Source organism: Paroedura picta, chromosome 2 (assembly GCF_049243985.1).
Source record: "Paroedura picta isolate Pp20150507F chromosome 2, Ppicta_v3.0, whole genome shotgun sequence".
Classification (NCBI taxonomy): domain Eukaryota; kingdom Metazoa; phylum Chordata; class Lepidosauria; order Squamata; family Gekkonidae; genus Paroedura; species Paroedura picta.
Window position 1 is genome coordinate 36,490,126 of NC_135370.1, and position 18,897 is coordinate 36,509,022.

Genomic DNA, 18,897 nt, shown 5'->3' on the forward strand with positions numbered 1-18,897 from the left:
GGAAGGAAGGAAGGAAGGAAGGAAGGAAGGAAGGAAGGAAGGAGGGAGGGAGGGGGAAGGAAGGAGGAAGGAAGGAGGGAAGGAGGGAGGGAGGGATCATTGAGTTGTGACCCATTATAGTATCTTTAAAAGTGAAAGGAACACGAAATGAGAAAGAAAAGAGGGAGGAACCAAACTTGTAGACAGGAACCATAGACTCGACTATGGCTCAGTCACGGCACTAGCCCAGTGGAGTTTCGGACTTAAATTATGATCGATATTGCAAACTGACCCTCTACTACAAGGGTATTTTGACATGTGGCATGGTATGCTAAAGCAGGGGCTCATGGGAATGGTAGGCCATGGACATCTGGAGGGCCACAGGTTGACTACCCCTGCACTAAAGCATCTGTGGGCTCCTGGAAATTGTTTCACAATTCTCAGGATCCTGGGTATGTCTACTCACAGAACCCATATCCAAGCAGAGTATGCTTTCAGCACAAATACCATGTTTTGAAATTCCATTGCAAGGTAGCGCTCCTTCCAGAAAAAATGAGATGAACACCAACTCACTAACGAAATGTGAAATAGATGTTTCAAGCTTTTCTTTGATAGAGATTGTAAAAAATAGGGCATGAATCAAGGAAAGCACACTTAAGTTTCATTGATTTTGACTAGAGTGTGAAGCCCGTTATGCAGTCACTTCAACTGAAATCAATGGGACTTTAAAAAGCTTAATTTGGCACTGGATGGCACGTTTGATTTTTATTCATAAATTCCCCCTTCTGATTGAAAGAGCTATGAAGTTCACAACTTACCTCTCCTTCGAAAACCATCTGAAACTCCTCTCTGTTTTTAATTTTATTGTAGAGGTATTCCGATAATTCAAGACATTTGTTGATCTGACTTTCGAATCCTACTGTACCCTGTTTTAATAGGGAAATAAAAATATTCATCTCTGTGCTCTGTTTTTATACCAACCTGGTGAGCTTCAGTATTTGAAAAAGCCGAGTTGGCATTCAGGTGGTTAATCTTATTGAAATCTGAAGATGACATAAATATTTTTGTAAAATTTTGGACTGGGTTCATCTTCATTTTTGGAGTCTTTTGAAAATATGATCTTGAATCAACAATTTAAGCATACAAATTAAATCAGATTTTCCAGCTCATTTTTCATTGTATTAAAGTATTTTTTTAAATACACCCACACATATATTATATGGACCTTACAAACAGAATTTTCCTTTTGTTAAAATAACATAAAATTAGCAGTTGTACATGAAATAGCAGTGGAATCAGTCTTCTGGAAAACATATCTCAATAAAATTTATTTGATTTTGCTTAAAATTCCTCTTTTAAGGAAATAAATAGGTGGATCCAGCAACTCTTTTCCCCCCCGCTATTGACTGTAACAGTTAGGATGCTGGGAGTTTTATGAACCCCCAGTCAGGCATAGAGAGCCCCAATTTGGATTGGAACCATGGTGCAAGGCGGGGATGCCAGTTTCCTCCTTGAATTGCTTTTCCAGTCTAAAATGGTACTGGAGAGCTGTAAGTATATTGGTGCTTGCATGTTTCCTAGCAGGAGAAATAGCAGCCCTGTGAGGCACTTTCAAATCAAGAAAGCAAAGGATTATACCCCATCCCCATACAACATGGCACTGATCCAAACAGGGCCCCTATGCACCTGATTATTAAAGGTAAAGGTATTCCCTGTGCAAGCACCGAGTCATGTCTGACCCTTGGGGTGACGCCCTCTAGCGTTTTCATGGCAGACTCAATACGGGGTGGTTTGCCAGTGCCTTCCCCAGTCATTACCGTTTACCCCCAGCAAGCTGGGTACTCATTTTACCAACCTCGGAAGGATGGAAGGCTGAGTCAACCTTGAGCCGGCTGCTGGGATCGAACTCCCAACCTCAGGGACAGACAGCTTCAGACAGCATTTCTGCCGCTTACCACTCTGTGCCACAAGATTATTATTAGATTAGAAGAGAACAAAAAGCACACTGGGACCCATTATGGACGGCAGCAGCCATGCTGGGCTGCTGCCAGGCATGCCCCGGCGGTTCCTGTGTATGCACGGGGGAGGGAAACCCCGGTGTATACGGCTGGCCTGCCGCAGTGCACGGACCTCTGGCTGAGCTCTGCTCTGAAGAAGGAAGGCTACAATTAAACTTGTGAGGGTTGCAGAATCCAACCTACAATAATTTCCTGAAGAACATTTCAAAACAACAAGGTATCAATATTTCCAAGAAGTTCAGCTATTACAGAATCAATCATTTTCCCCATCGTCCTCCTCATTATAATTTTTACAATAATCTTTACTTTGGATATTCTAACTTCCAAACATTTGGACGAGTCCATTTTGCCACGATGTTATTAATTTCCATCATTCCTATATATTCCATATTACACACCTCTACATGTCAACTGTAACATATTAATTATTAATCTTCTTATCCTCCCCCCCCGCAGGGCCCTTCGTTCTGCGGGTTTGAACCAGTTGGTTATCACTGGTCCCCAAGCAAGTATGACTGGCCTCCACCAGGGCCAGGGCCTTTTCAGTGTTGGTCCCAACCTGGTGAAATGAGCTCCCGGAAGAGCTGTTGGAGCTACCACAGTTCCACAGGACCTGATGGAGCTCTTCTAAGATGGAGCTCTTCTACCAGGCATTTGGTTGAGGCCAGGCTAGGAAGAACGGGTCCCTCCCAGTATAGGTCCCCGTAGGCTGGACATCACTAGAAGATCTCCCCCTGGATGTGGGTGTGGTGGTTGCTGTTCTTATAGGGTGGGGGGATAGGTGGGTGGGGGGAGGTTTATGGAGTGTTTTTTTGCCAACGGTACGGTTTTATGATATTGTATTTTTTTGTGTGGTTTTAAATCTTAGTGTAAGATCCCACGAGACGGCGAGATCTGGGAGTGATGGGTAATAAATTGAAAAATAAAGAAATACATTATGACCAAAAGAAAATCAATAATAAAAAATACTATTATCATGCCATCCTTCTTAACAGATTTTTTCTTTTCCAGTCCCCCCTACATTTAAAATTCCTCCCATTCACCCTCACCACTTTATCAGCTTCTTTCTTCCAAGGTGTAGCCAGGTGAGACGTGCATAGGCCCAAAGCTTTGCTGCTTTGGTTGCTAGGCGACCCCACTCATGCTGACTGTGACCACATGAACTTTCTTGCTTTTGAGGAAACTTTAACACACACACGGCATTCTGGATTTTTCTGTAAACCTTTGGTGTCCCCCACGTCTGTAGAAAATGCCCCTAATTTGTACATGGCCTAATTCTGTGGGTTTTTCAATCCACAATTTAACTTTGCCCACAATTAGCAGCATCATTTACCTTGGCTTTCCACATCAACCAGAATTTGAATATGTCCACATGGCGGCCGCACTGTATTGCTTTATCTCCAGTGTCATAGGTTATATCATACTGCTTGTCTTGCTGAAAGAGATATCCTGCACACATCTGGTTGCAACCTTGAAGTATACCCTGTTGTGAAAACATGTTCTTTATACAAATATGAAATGTAGCAACTAGTAACATATATTGCAATATACATCAGACTTACGTACAAGATAGTCGCTTTAGATTCAAACACCTGGCTGGCAGTCGTGTTGCTGCAGGTTAGGGTTAATTTTTAACGCCATGTATTATATATTGTTATATAGTGTTATAATTGGGGTTTTTTGGGGGGGAGGGGGTATTGTACTTGGGGATCGATGCTGTAACCCGCCACGAGCCGCTTGTTGGGAGTGGCGGGAAATAAATCGAGAAATCCTTATCCGTGGTTCTCTTTAATATTTGGGAAACTGCCCGGGGAGGTGCAGGGTGTCCAGCCCCTGGACAGTGTCCAGACTCAAAACCAGCCCAATCAGGCCTCCCTCCCTCTTCATCCCACCAAAATTCCTTTTGAAAACAGACTATACCCTTGTAAATCAAATTCTCCTGACACCATCTAATATATCTTACTGGATTGTCCCTTGTTCATTGTCTAGCGAAGGCATATTATACCTTTTATACCAAAATGGAGAAACCATTCAAAAAACATGATCTGCCATTTTTTATTAAGTGATAAGGATGCTGATGTCACTTTTATTATGGCTGAATTTCTGCCTTCAGTCTTTAAACTGACTGATGTATCTTGACTATCTGTGCTTATCTTGCTAATCTGCTTTATGCCAATAAAGGTATTGTGTGTGTATTCATAGATTCCCATTGGCTTCTCATGGGCAGAGGGATACTGCAGCTCCAGATTCATTTTTTAAAATGCTGGCATACCTGAAAAAGGGTGGGGGGAGTAGGCGTATCCCCATCCTATCCAGTTCATGCAACTCACAGCTGACCAATGCCATCAATATTTATTTAAAGTATAGATGTTTAATAGCCATAAAATATGTCTGAGAACTAGAAGAATTAGTTAAAGGTAAAGGTATCCCCTGTGCAAGCACCGAATCATGTCTGACCCTTGGGGTGACGCCCTCTAACATTTTCATGGCAGACTCAATACGGGGTGGTTTGCCAGTGCCTTCCCCAGTCATTACCGTTTACCCCCCGGCAACCTGGGTACTCATTTTATCGACCGCGGAAGGAGGGGGGGATGAGTCAATCTTGAGTCAGCTTCTGGGATCGAACTCCCAGCCTCATGGGCAGAGCTTCAGACAGCATGTCAGGTGCCCTACCACCCTGCGCCACAAGAGGCTCAGAGGAATTAGTTATATGTCAGCAAAAAAGAATGTATATACATACCATGGTAGTTTCCTCCCATTTTTTGCATTAGCTACGAGGCCATGTACCGAGGAAGAGGTTGTTGGTGATGCGGTGAGGGAGGAGCAAGCAACAGGTAGACTTCTGTGCTCGCTCCGGCATTGGTTCTTCCCCAGACAGACTAGCAAGGTACCTACACTGGTGCAAGAACCCTTCTTTTGGAGTCAATGGAAGCACTCAAGAGATGTCTTCCTATTCCTCCCTTCCTCCTCTTCACTGCCTCGGCCACAATGGAGACGAGAATTCTAAATAACTACAGCCACTCTTACTAGAACGGTGCTGCTGCGTTAGTGTGTTTATAGTTATTGTTATAACAACTGGCTACACCGGGAAAGGAGATGTGAAAAGGTATAGCTAGGAATGCCAGCCTCCAAGAGGTAACTGGAGATCTTCCACAATTGATCTCCAGGAAACAGAGATCAGTTTACCAGGAGATCAGTTCACCAGGCTCTATAGTCAACCTGTGGTCCTCCAGAGGTCCATGAACATCTGAAGGACCACTACCCCTGCTCTATGGCATTGAAGTCCCTCCCTTCCCCAAACTCCAACCACCTCAGGCTCCTCTCCAAAATCTCCAGGTATTTCCCAACTCAGAACTGGTAACCCTAAGTATAGCCCAAACCCATCAGATCCTAGAAATAAAGTAGGGTTAGTACTTGGATGGGAGACCACCAAGGAAGATTTTTGCAGAGGAAGGCATTGGCAAACCACCTCTGCTTAACCCAGGTTTTCTCAGCCAAGGTTTCCTGAATGGGTGGGAATTCATTATCCTTACCACTTAGCTGCTCTAATATTTCAGCAGAGCCACTGTGGGAGGAGCATGTCCGGCCTCCGTTTCCAGCTGTCCATTTCCGGCTGGACACGCTCCATGGGCCAATCCGGGTGCGCTAAGAAAAGCTGAGCACACCCAGATTGGACCAGCCCCTAGAGTGCCTGCCCCCACAAGGAGGCCGTGAAGTGCTCAGGAAGCCTCGTGCACTGAGGGGAGCGCACCCGTGGCGCCCTGTCCCAACCACAGCTCGCCCCAGTCGCCAGCACATCCAGGGGCCCAAGTGACTGCTATCAGGATGCTCCTGTGAGCCCCCTCCTCCCAGGCAGTGTATGTATTATAGTTTAGGTAAGCCAAAAACTTTGATTATTACACAGACCTTTTCCCGAAGAAGAATGGCAGAACACTGTAATAAAACTCCCATCATCTTGTGCGGATTCCATGTGACAGAGTTGGCTCTGCAGAAGAAAGAACATAGTAAATAGATATATAGCCTCACTTACTGTCTCCTGCTTTCTGAAACCCCAGAGCTAAAGAAGGGTTTCCCAATGGGGTGCAGGTCTGACATCCTAATTATATGTACTAGCTGGATGTCAGCACATTGTTTCCCAGTCTTCGTAATCCAGTTTTCCTATGTATTGCACTGTATCATGTCTGATTCTGTGAAGGCTTAAGAGGGTGGCAGGTTACAGTGGGTGAGCGATAGGGTTGTGAGTGTCCTGCATAATGCAGAAGGTTGGACTAGATCAGGGGTCATCAACCCCTGGTCCGTGGCCCGGTGGCGGACCGCAAAGGCCACGGTACCGGGCCGCCGCCAGCCACGCCTGCCTTCCCCCGCCGGCAGTAAGAAGGAAGGGAAGAGGCAGGCGCAGCCGCCGGCATGGCGGTGACACAAACGCGCATGCACGCTCTTGCCGCACATGCACGTCAGCGCCCCTAGTGGCGAAAACGCGCACGCGCAGTTGCCACACGTGCGTTAGCGCCACCTGGTGGCGAAAACACACATCCGCGGCAATTGCGCGTTTTCGCAGCACCCGGGCCGTCAGCTCTTCCCTCACTCCGGAGGCGGTCCCTGACCTGAGAAAGGTTGGGGACCGCTAGACTAGATGACCCAGGAGGTCCCTTCCAACTCTATGATTCTATGTCCTGAGAAGGCATTCCAAGAATCCAGACTTTGGGGGATGATAATGAAATTTTTTCTTGCATGGTCAGGGAAATGCCAATCACCACTTTGGGATTGGCAAGCAAATTTCTTCCAGGCTAGGCTGGCTAGGAATTCTGTTTTTTTTTCGGGGGGGGCATAATCTGGGCATGGAATTTCGGGCACTGTGGGTGGGCAGGTGGTTGTGAATTTCCTGCATTTTGCAGGGGGTTGGACTAGATGACCCTGGAGGTACCTTCCAATTCTATGCTTCTGTGATCTGCCCATACCCTTTATTTTGTGACACAAGCAACATCATCATATTTTATAACAACAAACAACCAAGCCTGGGAATCAAAGAGAGGAAAACTCTTCCTTTGAGATTAATTTTATTGTTTACGAGACCACGCAGATGAGCTGATATAACTGTATCACTCATGTCAATTAATTACTGTCAGAACTATGCTGATTAGCCAGTATGATAACTTCCTTTCTGGGAGCAACCAGAACAAGAACAGCAGCATGGCAATTTCCAGTCCTTCAAAGAATTTCAAGTGGATGGGCTGTTCAGCTGACATTTCATTTTGGGATTTGACTGAAAGGCTGGTGCTAACATATGGTCACACCTGTTATTTCCTTGAGAGAACAATTCACATACCCAATCTGGATAGCCCAGGCAAGCCCGATCCCACCAGATATTGTAAGGTAAGCAGGGTCAGCCCTGACTAGCAGCTGGAGGGGCGACCTCCAATGAATACCTGGGTGGTGACATGGGGGACACCAATGGCAAACCACCTCTCTTGTCTGGCAGCCAGACAATCTTAGGATCTCCTGGCTACATTACACAAATGCCAGATGATGGATGGATGGATAGACAAGCAATTTACATGTTCTCTCGAGAGAGAAGGCTCCAGCAAGCAACAAGTAAATCTGGAGTCAAGAAGGAAACCGACTTGTGATTGAACGTCTTCAAATATAAGGACCGCTATGAGAAGGCCCACGTAATAGTCTGAAGATATCCAGAAAGTCATTCTACCCCAACTGTTTCTGCACTAGGATATTGTTCAGATTTGCACTTTTAAAGGGTCGAGTTTTTTGTCCGTCTCCACACTGAAATTCTGTTCTTTAGGTACAGACCCAATCTCCCCCTCCTGACCCACAGCAAAGGAAGCCCCAGAAAACTAGTTTTCATTTTCTAAAGCAGGGATTAACGGGGTCTAATTCAGGGTTGCCAAATGCGGAAATGCATGCAATCGGGTTTTTCCCCACTCCTGCCATTTTGAGTTGTTAATATTAATAAAGAAATATACATAAATCATGTGTACCTTATTTTTCAATAACTTGGATCAGTTGTTGTCATATTATATATGTCTTCATTTAAGGAAAGAGCTACTGAGTAGTAGCTGAAAATGATAATAAGTCTGGACCTTATTTGATTTAATAAAATCAAATCCAGACCTCTTTGATCTCATAAGAGTCTTGTTCCAATCGTAGCCGATTACATCAGCTTTTGTTAGGTGATTCTCGTGGCTGTTGGATCTTACATTTTTGCTTGACATTTCACAACAGTGGTTGTGTCAGTCCCTACAACTTCCGTGGCAAAGCAGGTCTACTCTTAAGTCAGTACCATTTTATTGACTAGGACTTACTCCTAGGAAAGTATGCAAAGAATTGCACCCTTTGAGTCTTGGGACATTTTTACACATGAGGTCTTATGCAGCTTGGGCTTTGATCAGATTTGTAATGCAAAATGTGTATTACAAGTACTTCTCTTCCATATGAATAAGCAGTAATGTTTTCACCTCACTTCTGTTATTCGGATTTTTTTTTTTACTTAATTCATACCCCAGCTTTTTCCTCAATGGGGACCCAACACAGTTTATGTCATTCTGTTCTCCTTCGTTTTATCCTCACAATAACCCTGCGAGGTAGGCTAGGCTGACAAAGTATGTGACTGGTCCCACATGAACACAGCACAATATAAGGATGCCTTATATTGATTCAGACCATCAGTTCATCAAAGGTCATATCATCCATTCAGATTGGCAGTAGCTCTCTGGCATCTCAGGTGGAGGCCTTTCACATGACCTACCACCTGATCCTTTTGGCTGGAGATGCCGGGGATTGAACCTGCGACCTTTTGTTTGCAAAAGCAGAGGCTCTTCCACTGAGCCACAGCCCTTCCTAGTCCAGCACTGTAACCACTATGCGTGATCATGGTGAAATGTTTTGGCATTCAGTTTCAAAAGCTTAGTGAAGAATTTAAATACCGATACAAAGAACAACGCACCTTTCTATTCCATTCAGTTTATGACGATGCCTTCTGGACATGAGCAATCCGCCTCCCCAGGCGGCCTGAAAGGGGTGGAAGAAAAATTTAACATCTTCAAGATGTCTTCATTGAACTTTGCATGAAAACTGATACATATGCAGAGTCTTTAGATCAGGGGTAGTCAAACTGCGGCCCTCCAGATGTCCATGGACTACAATTCCCAGAAGCCCCCTGCCAGCGAATGCTTCTGGGAATTGTAGTCCATGGATATCTGGAGGGCCGCAGTTTGACTACCCCTGCTTTAGATCAATACCGATGAAGCTCTCCCTTTCTGTCAATAACATAGTTTCTTACGTTACTCACATCTACGTGGAGCCAAAGGTTGTATTTTTCGCAGATGTCTGCAATCTCCTGAATTGGATCAAAAGCCCCGTAAACCGTCGTGCCAGCAGTTGCATTCACATAAAGGGGAACGTATCCCTGCAAGGTAAACAGGGGAGGAGGTTTGTCAATATATACAAGTGTCAAATTTAGCTGCTAAAAGTGGAATTGAAGCTACTTGGAATTGCCACTGGTTTCCCAGGGTTCTTTTATTTGTGTGTGTTAACCATCACGTTCTTTTTCCTTGGTCCTTCTGAAAACCCACCAGAAGGACATCTTCTGTGTCAGTGGTTCTCAACCTTCCCTTTAATACAGTCCCTCATGTTGTGGTGACCCCCAACCATAAAATTATGCAAGGGTTATTTCACAGAAATTAAACCGAAAGTGACCAATGGCTTAAAGATCCATTGTTCATGATGGTATATAGTTCCTCCCCCCGTGTTTCTCAGTTCATTTCTGCCTCTTGTCCCACCATGCTGATCTCGCTCTTTTCAGCTACTCCAGACAGATGAACACTCTATCTCGATCTACCCTGCAAGGCTGTTGTGTGGATGGTGCCACCCCAGCCAAGCTGCTTGCCCTGCCAAAACCCCTGTGAAAGGGTCGTTCAACCCCAAAAAGGTCCCAACCCCCAGGCTGAGAACTACCGCTCTATGTCCAACAAATCACTGTTCTATGTCCAACCACTGCTCTATGTCCTGCATAGTACAGGGGTTGGATTAGATGACCCATGAGGTCCCTTCCAACTCTATTATTCTATGATTCTATGAAATATAAGAGGGCATCATAGGAAGGGATTTGTTCCATGGACACCTTTTGCACTTGTGAGACAAATAATAACACATTCAAGATATCATTTTTGCTTAGCACTATGGGCAATACTGGTGGTGTTGGAAGGCACCGGTCGAGTCACAGCTGACTTATGGTGACGGTGAATGGCAGGCTTTCTTAACCAGGGTTCTGTGGAACCCTAGGGTTTCTTGATGGTCCTGCATAGGTTTCCCAAATGGGTGCAAGCTAATTAATTTGATATTGATTTTTAAAATGTATGAATTTATCATGTGATATAACCATAGGTAGTCATGTCGACCCCCCCTCCCCAAATGGCCAATGATGGGCCTGGAAGGGGTGGGGAGGGGAGGGGCCCTGGGTGGGCGTGTGCACAGCTGTGCTTCCCATCTGCATTCAGCACCATCATGCCACTTCTGGGGTTTCTCAAAGCCTGAAGAAGGTTTCAGGGGTTCCTCAATGGTAAAAAAGTTGAGAAAGGCTGGCGTAGGATTTTCAAGGCAAAAGACGTTCTGAAGTGATTTGTCATTTCCTACCTCTGCACCACTACCCCGGTATTCCTTGGAGGGGTCTCCCATCCAAATACTACGCAGGGTTGACCCTGCTTAGCTTCCGAGATCTGATTAAATCAGGTTCGCATGAGTTATGCAGATCAGGGCACAGGTGGTAGTACAAGTTTTAAAAGTTCACACTGTGGATCTATTCAGTGGTTGTTAGCAAGCCTTCATCCAAACCTTGATGAATGTGGCCCACCCTTATGAGGTGACGCTCTAAAAATATAGACCGGGGATCTTGGTCTGAGATGAAGAAAAGCCAGAGGGAGCTGTGGGACATCAAGGACAGTGTGAGACAAGGTTTTTGCTGGTGAAGACCAAGATAATCGAGCGCAGATAATCCTGTTTCCATCAGGCAATAGTTCCCAGGCAGATGTGGCTTATTCCTTTCAATCTAAATATCTAAGTACAAAATATATTACTTAACAGCAACAAGAATTACCTTTTGTTTAGCTTCCAGAATTTTGGATTCCAAATCGCTTGGTATTATTTTGCCCCTGTAATCAAAGTGAAGCAAAATCCATGAAGTTAAAAAAAAATAATAATATGAGTAAACAACAACAACAACGACAACAAAGAGCTGAATTAAATTAAATTAATCTCATCGACTGGCCGTTAGCATCTTAATACCGGCACGGTTATTACAAGACCATGTGAATAACATCCAACAACCTACCTTTCATTACACTTTACCAAAATCACATTTTCGGTTCCAAAGCCAAGGGCAGATCCAGCTTTTTTCATGGAATAGTGACTCTGCAATAAGAACAGTGACAAAAACATAGCTACTCACAAAAATATATGAAACTAACACATATTTCTTTGTGTAGTACAAACAGCTGCCAGCAGAGGGATCACTCCCGGCCATATGCAAATGCTGCCTACTGAAAAGGTGATCATCAAGCCAGCTTGGTGTGGTGGTTAAGGGCAGTGGTTTCTAATCTGGCGAGCCGGGTTCGATTCTGCACTCCCCCACATGCAGCCAGCTGGGTGACCTTGGGCTCGCCACAGCACTGATAAAGCTGTTCTGACTGAGCAGTAATGTAAACGGTAGACATGTTGAAGAGGAGGCCAACTTGTTTACTGCAGTTTTAGAGAGGAGGACAAGGAGCAATGGATTGAAATTATGGGAAAGGAGGTTCCAATTAGAAGAAGAGTTGGTTCTTATATGCCGCTTTTCTCTACCTGAAGGAATCTTAAAGCGGCTTACAGTCGCCTTCCCTTTCCTCTCCCCACAACAGACACCCCTTGAGGAAGGTGAGGCTGAGAGAGCCCTGATATTACCGCTCGGTCAGAACACCTTGATCAGCTTTAGAAAGCATTTTGTGGCGGTGAGGGCTGTTTGTAGATCAAATATGCTGCTTCGGAGGGTGATGGAGTCTGGAGGAGATTGGAGGAGCACCTGTCAGGAGTATGTCGTTTTTAAGAACCTGAGAAGGGGAGGGGGCTGAATTGGATGGCCTTTTGTGGTCTCTTCCAGCTCTGTGTGACTCTGATCCTGAAATATGATCCCAACCGAGTAGACACAGGCATCACTGGGCAGCTCCCCAGGCCCCGTGGCCTTAGGAGTGCCCCCCACTATTGCTGCAACTATTATAAGGCACTAAAAGAAGCCAACATAAAATGTTTTTGAAAATGTATTATTTTTTTGTTAGCTTATTTTTAAAAAAATATATTAAAAAACGAGCTTTAAATTCTGCTAAGTACCTTGCTGCATGCCCCACCCAGAGGGCATCTTTTTGCTTCCTTCCTCCCCAACCCATGCTAAAACCTCAAATGGGTTGATGTGTGCTCAGACGGAGACAGTCCTGAAATCCAGGTGGCCAGTTACTGCGTACATTGAAACCGGCACTTCTGCCACACGGAAGATTTTAATGCCATCTCCATGTGGCAGCCATTTCATGCACACTGTCCCCCAAGTTAGCTATTAATGGCAGAGAAGGTGGTCTGTTTCCACCTCTAAAGAGCTCTAACCTCCTAGATAGAAGGCCCTACTCCTGGGGTAGTCAAACTGCGGTCCTCCAAATGTCTATGCGCTACAATTCCCATGAGCCCCTGCCAGCAAATGCTGGCAGGGGCTCATGGGAATTGTAGTTCATGGATATCTGGAGGGCCGCAGTTTGACCACCCCTGGTCTAATCTTTTCTGCTTGACAAACTGCTAAGAAAAAACATCAGGGGTAGTCAGGGGCAGGGGCTCATGGGAATTGTAGGCCATGAACATCTGGAGGGCCGCAGTCTGACTACCCCTGCCCTACTCTCTTCGCGAGCCAAAGTTGCTTAGTCTGAGGACTTCTCTTCAAAAACAGACTGCTTTCTCTCTCTTGCAGAACATTTCATGGTGATATCATAATGATTCTCTGACAGCCATGTAAAAGATGGAAATCTGCCAGCAATTAATGGCTCATTTTGAGGTAAATTTCCTGTGACAGCTGCAGACTCACCAAAGCTGAAATTTGGGATGGAAGGAATGAAATGAGACTGGTACGTCTCATCTTGGCTGGGCTGATGGAGATGGAAAAGCAGTGTCCTACGCCCTCCCCAGTAATTAGAGAAATTATAATTAATCAGCCTCACATGAGGCAATTGAGCTCACGTGTTCTGAGGTGAAAAGAACCAGTTTGGGCACTGCAGCCATGCCTTTCGTTTTGACTTCTGGGAAATACTTGTAGCGGGCAGCCATGATGCTATACATATTGGATATGGCACCACCTGTAACAGAATACAGGATAATTATGGGGGGCGGGTGAAAAGTGAGAGAGAAAAAAACGGTCCAAGTTTAAAAACGAAGATGCTTGAACCTCTGTTCTACCTGAACAAAGGTAGACAAGCATCTTTTGTGAAATCTGCAGCGAACATTTGAATCAAGCATGTGAGAATTTATAACAGGGATCCATCAGACGACATGTTTTTAAAGCAAGGGCTGGATCCTTCTGCGCAGATGGAAGCTCGTGATTGATTTTTATTTATTGTGGGATTTCTATTTCGCTTCGTCTTCAAAAGCTCAGGGTGGATTACACATTTGATATGATAAATCCCTATAAAACTCTCTAATAAAAATTAAAGGCAATTCTACAAGCCATTAATTAAAATTATACATATTAAAATAATGAAAACAACATTAAATGTTAAATTTCTGCTGGTTTTCCATTGCTGCCTTGTCTGAGGTATCACACTCTATTCCCTTGAACCTCAGGAGCATCTTTGATGATAGGGCATAAGGGTCATTAGTAAAATACATTTGATAGCTAGAACTCTCCATATGGTTCTCTGACTCCAACAAGATAAAAAATTCTGGTTTCTCAAAGGATCTCCCGTTTTCTCCTGTTAACACAGCGACTTTTCAAAGGATGCTCCAGAATAAACTGGAAGCTTTTCTGCCATGCCTCAAAGACATCAGGAATGGTATACAAACTTTCTCAAAAGATAGCTCATCAGTGGTAATAAAATCAAAATTACACAGAGTATTTTTAAAAGGCTTTGTGGGTAATTTAAGAGCAACCAATGCATAACACTTCTCTTCTTAATACACACTTTAATAAGCACTCCCTACAGTTTAGCATCTGGGGCAAAATATCAAGAATGGAACCTACCAGGTGAGAAGATGCCATCTCCATCTTTATTCGACCATCCAATAATCTCCCTCATTTTTCTGAGTGTTATTTGTTCCATGAGGACAAACACAGGTGCAATTTCATATGTGAACCTGGACAAATGCATATGCGTTTACAAAAGAAGAAACATTATCAATGATGATAAATGTGAGATGGCTTATAGTTTGATAGCACAGCTTTTGAATCCACCAGATTGGTAACAATAGTCTATTTTAGGGGACAACAGGAAAGAGAAGGTCAGACCTGGCTGCCCAAGCAAGCATGAAACCTTGCCTTGGAGTCTAACAAAGTCTTTTCAAGATGGTGAATAGCAGTGATTTCCTCCCTGCCCCATGCTTCTGCAGGGGACAAATTCAGCACGATGACTCCAGAAAGCAGTACTCCCCATTAGGAATGTCATCATAGAGCTAAATGGGATTGGCTACATAGAACTGAGATATTGCTGTTTTCCTTAACTGATCTCTGATGGACTATAAAGCAACCTGGGGGAATAGTGGCAAAGCAGCAGCAAATTGGGAAAACGGTGGCTGTGAACGCATGTGGAGAAAATGTCATTATTCTCAGGGGCAAGGGATTTTAGGCTGCCAAAATCACTGCTTGCTCACTGAAAACGTACGTAGCTAGGCTTGTCAACTTTGGGTTGGGAAGCGTGATGATTTTGGAAGTGAAGACTCGGGAAGGTGGAGTAGGGTTGAGGGCTTCAGCATGGTTCGGCTGCCTCGGTGACCACCGAAGCCCAAGGCGGTGCATAGGACGCCAGCAGAGCAGAGAGCGCAAGGTGGTGCATAGGAGGCCAGCACTGCAGAGAGGAGGGGCAGTGCGCCAGCCAGCGGCCTCACGCAGGCACAGAGCTCTGCGCTTGCATGCAGCTTCCAGCTGGTGCTTCACCGCCATCCTCCTCACTGCACTGTGGCACTGCACCAAAGCGCTCAACCCTAGGGCGGAGCTTTGGGAGGGGTAGGGCCTCAGTGAGATATAATCCCTTCCATTCCACCCTCCAAAGCAGCCATTTTCTCCAGGTGAAAAGATCTCTACAGCCTGGAATTCAGCTGTAATCCCAGGAAACTGATGTCTATGGCCAGTGTGTGAGTTTTAATTTCAGGAGTCTAGGAAAGAAGAGAGCTGTGCAATCGGGCCTCTGAAACTATAGTAAATAATGCTTCCAAAAGTGCAAAATAGTCATTTAAAGTAGTGGTCCCCAACCTTCTTGTGGTCGGGGACCATCTCTGGAGTTGGGGGAGAGCCAGCGGCCCGACCGCCGCAGCTGCGCGTAAACGCGCATGCACGTTTTCACCACGAGGTGGCGCTAACGCACATGCACAGAGTTGCCGCGCATGTACGTTTTTGCCAGCAGGTGGCGCAAACGCACACACGCGACAGCTCTGCGAGTGCGTGTTTGCGTCGCCGGCGTGCCGGCGGCTGCGCGTACCTCTTTCCTTCCCCCTTGCTGCAGGGGAGGGGAGGCAGGCGCGGCCGCTGGCGGCCCGGTACTATGGCCTGTGCGGCCCGGTACCGGGCTGCGGACCGGAGGTTGAGGACCCCTGATTTAAAGTAACATAAAGACAATCGTAACAACTGAACAAGATTGTAAATTGGTGTATAATATTACAATTCTACCAGTGTGATACAAAAATAATTCAGGCAACAGTGCAATAGGTTAGTTGTTTGGCCTCTGGAAATAATGAAGGGCAGATGGGAGCCCCCTCTTTGGATGCCCGTGGAATTGAGCCCCCTGGTCTAATCTTTTTGAAAGTAGGAGGTGCTTTTGAGGAGAGGCTCCCGCAGCCTCAGATCCCTGCTCCCCCCGAACCAGGGAACAGAGGGAAAGGAAAATTCTTTAGTCCCTTTAAACTGGCCAATCTCCACAGGGCCAAATCATGCCTGAATCATGGTTCGCCGATTCGGTCAAGGCTGATTCGGGCGGTTTAATTTCAGGGGAAGGTCAACTCGGACCGTATTAATCCAAAAAGTGTCCAAATCAACATTGATTTGGGTACTTTTCGGACGATCCAAACAAGAACGCACATGCCTAGTTGGCATATTAGCCCTGTATTGCAACTGGGCAGAGAGAGAATGGCTTTTGATTTTGGAACTTCTCCATTTATAGTTCAGCCTCTCAGACATTGTGTCACATCAACTATCAAACCCACCAGTAAGCTAGATAAATCGCTTGAAAAACAGCCCAGCAGGCATATCCTTTGGCTGGTTTTTCCATAGATTTTTCTTTCTAATCATCTCATCCTGAGTTCACACTATTAGAGAGCCAGTGTGGTGTAGTGGTTAAGAAGCAGTAGACTCTAATCTGGAGAACCGGGATTGATTCCCTACTCCACAATTCCATTAGAGCTGTTCTTGCAGAGCAGTTCTCTTAGAGCTCTCTCAACCCTACCTACCTCCTCACAGGCTGTCTGTTGTGGAGGAAGGAAGTGAAAGATGTTTGGGACTCCTTTGGGTAGTGAAAAGCTGGGCAAGCCCCTCCCCCCCCAGCTCTACTTCTTCTGCTTAGCAGGACCTCAAAAGTTTCCTTAGTAGACAATCAAGGTTAATATTATTTATTCTAATAGGCAGCGGTTCTCATAAACTGGGGTTCATAATTTTAATGGGGATGTTAGTGTTCTTATGTGGGTTTATTTACTGAGTAACCCGGCACGAGACGACTTGCCGAGAGTGGCAAAGAATAAATCCAATAATAATAATAATAATAATAATAATAATAATAATAATAATAATAATAATAATAATAATAATAATAATAATAACAACAACAACAACAATAACAACAACAACAACAATAATAATAACAACAACAATAACAATAACAATAATAACAACAATAATAATAATGACCTGAGGGACTTTATGAATGCAAAGCAGATGCCCTACCCCTGAGTTATGGCCCCTAGTTATAATAATTATAACCACATTGCTGGTCAGTGCCAAAAAACGGAAGACTAGGGGCCATAACTCAGGGGAAGAGAGTGTGCTAGATTCATATTTGCACACACAGGATTGCCAGAACTACAGTCGTGAAAGTAGTAAACATCAAAGTAGTAAGCATTCACAAAGATAATTAGAAATATTGAACTGGAGGCTGCAGCCCCATCCCAGTGCAATTATTTATTCTACATATAGCCTCCAAGGGCAACTCATTATACAATGCCATACAATCGATACCTGTCAAGAGTAATTAAAAAGGATGATTTTCTCATTACCAATTACAGATAACGAGAAAGCAGTCCATTGCTTTATCCATTCCAATGCAGGCCCGAAACACTGCATCCGTCTATTGAGTCACGTACTCTGTGCACTAAAAATGTCAATGCAAAGGGAGAGGTCCCATTTGGAGACTGAGTCTAAGGCGGAACAGCTATTGGCATAGACAATACCACATGGGGAGCTGTCCCTTTGTTAAAAGTTGCACTGCAAAGCTTCGATTCAGCATCATATAATGGTGAGAGGAACTCGTGCTGGAAACAGAAGGAAATCGAAGTCTAGTTCCTAGACTCAGTATAATCAGAGAGCCCGTGTGGCGTGATGATTAAGAGTGGGACTGTGTTTGATTCCCCACTCCTTTGTAAAGGTCTCTGGAATTTGACAGCAAATTTGCTCCTTTGCTCTCCGCATTAGTCCTCCCGAATGGCATACAGAGAGCGTTGGTTTCACATCATTCTGTTTACATTTAACGTGGCGCTGTTGCCCAGCCCCACCCACCATGCTTTTGGGGGGGGGCACAGGCAGGCGGCCGGTTCTGCCCCTTCCCCCTTTTTCCTGACACGTGCGCAATAACGCATGAAGGATCCTCGGCCGCCAGAGACATGGGAGGGGTGTGTGGAGGAGAGGGGGCTGCTGCATGCAGAAAAGTCCAGCAACGACTCAAAGCAACTGCAACTGCTAATGCAGAAAAACTCTTCCTTTTTTGCATGCCCTTAAACCCCCTCCCCCCCTTTTATTGCCCCCATCCCATGCTTCACCGCCCCCCATGAAAAGAGATCCCTGCAATGGGTTTGCAAGGGAGCTGAGTGACTCTGGGAAGCAGCCAACAGGTCTGAGCAGCATTGACTCGCTGGATGGATGCTGCTGCCTCTGCCAGCTGGCTTCAACTAGAGCCATTCATACACTGAGCAATATCGAAGTCGTCGGCGCTTGTCACCTCCTCCCCTTACTCAATTTACAAACTTTTGCATTCCCTGGTTTGAAAGTCAGGCGGGCGGGAGATGGTGAGGACCCAAAGAGGCTGAACTGTGAAGCTGCTGAGGGAGGGGAGGGGAGGGCAGACAGGAGCCAGAGAATGAGGGCGTGGCTTGCTTGTCCATGGAAGCATGATGAGACATCTTGGGCAGGGAAAATAAGAGGGAAGCCAGTGTGAATTGTGACCAGACGCATTGGGTTTCCGCAAATCCCCTCCTCTCCTGTGGAAGAATATCACAATTTTTCAGGGTTCAGAAAATGTAGTGTATCCTGACCTCCTGTGAGTCTGTGTCTTAGAAGCCCAACTTTTGTGAGAAATCAAAGAAATACTGTGGAGCTGCAAGACTGCAGACACAATTCTTAAAGTCAATACGAAAACACCTTTAGAGATGGGATTGTGGCACGCCATTGGAGAGCCCCAATCAGGAGTTGAGC

The 18,897-nt window shown here is 45.2% G+C and overlaps 1 protein-coding gene across 3 annotated transcripts in view; it reads right to left on the minus strand.

Annotated features, from left to right (window-relative positions):
- Positions 1-18,897, minus strand: part of GAD1 (glutamate decarboxylase 1) — a 68,033-nt gene that overhangs the window by 10,016 nt on the left and 39,120 nt on the right. For all 3 annotated transcript variants that reach the window (XM_077319741.1, XM_077319742.1, XM_077319743.1), the window contains 9 exons: positions 14,254-14,366; positions 13,257-13,372; positions 11,338-11,417; positions 11,104-11,158; positions 9,301-9,417; positions 8,956-9,020; positions 5,904-5,982; positions 3,331-3,480; positions 798-905 (listed from right to left, as the gene is read on the minus strand). In XM_077319741.1, coding sequence (XP_077175856.1) covers positions 798-905; positions 3,331-3,480; positions 5,904-5,982; positions 8,956-9,020; positions 9,301-9,417; positions 11,104-11,158; positions 11,338-11,417; positions 13,257-13,372; positions 14,254-14,366 — 883 coding nt within the window. The remainder of the gene's footprint in view (positions 1-797; positions 906-3,330; positions 3,481-5,903; positions 5,983-8,955; positions 9,021-9,300; positions 9,418-11,103; positions 11,159-11,337; positions 11,418-13,256; positions 13,373-14,253; positions 14,367-18,897) is intronic.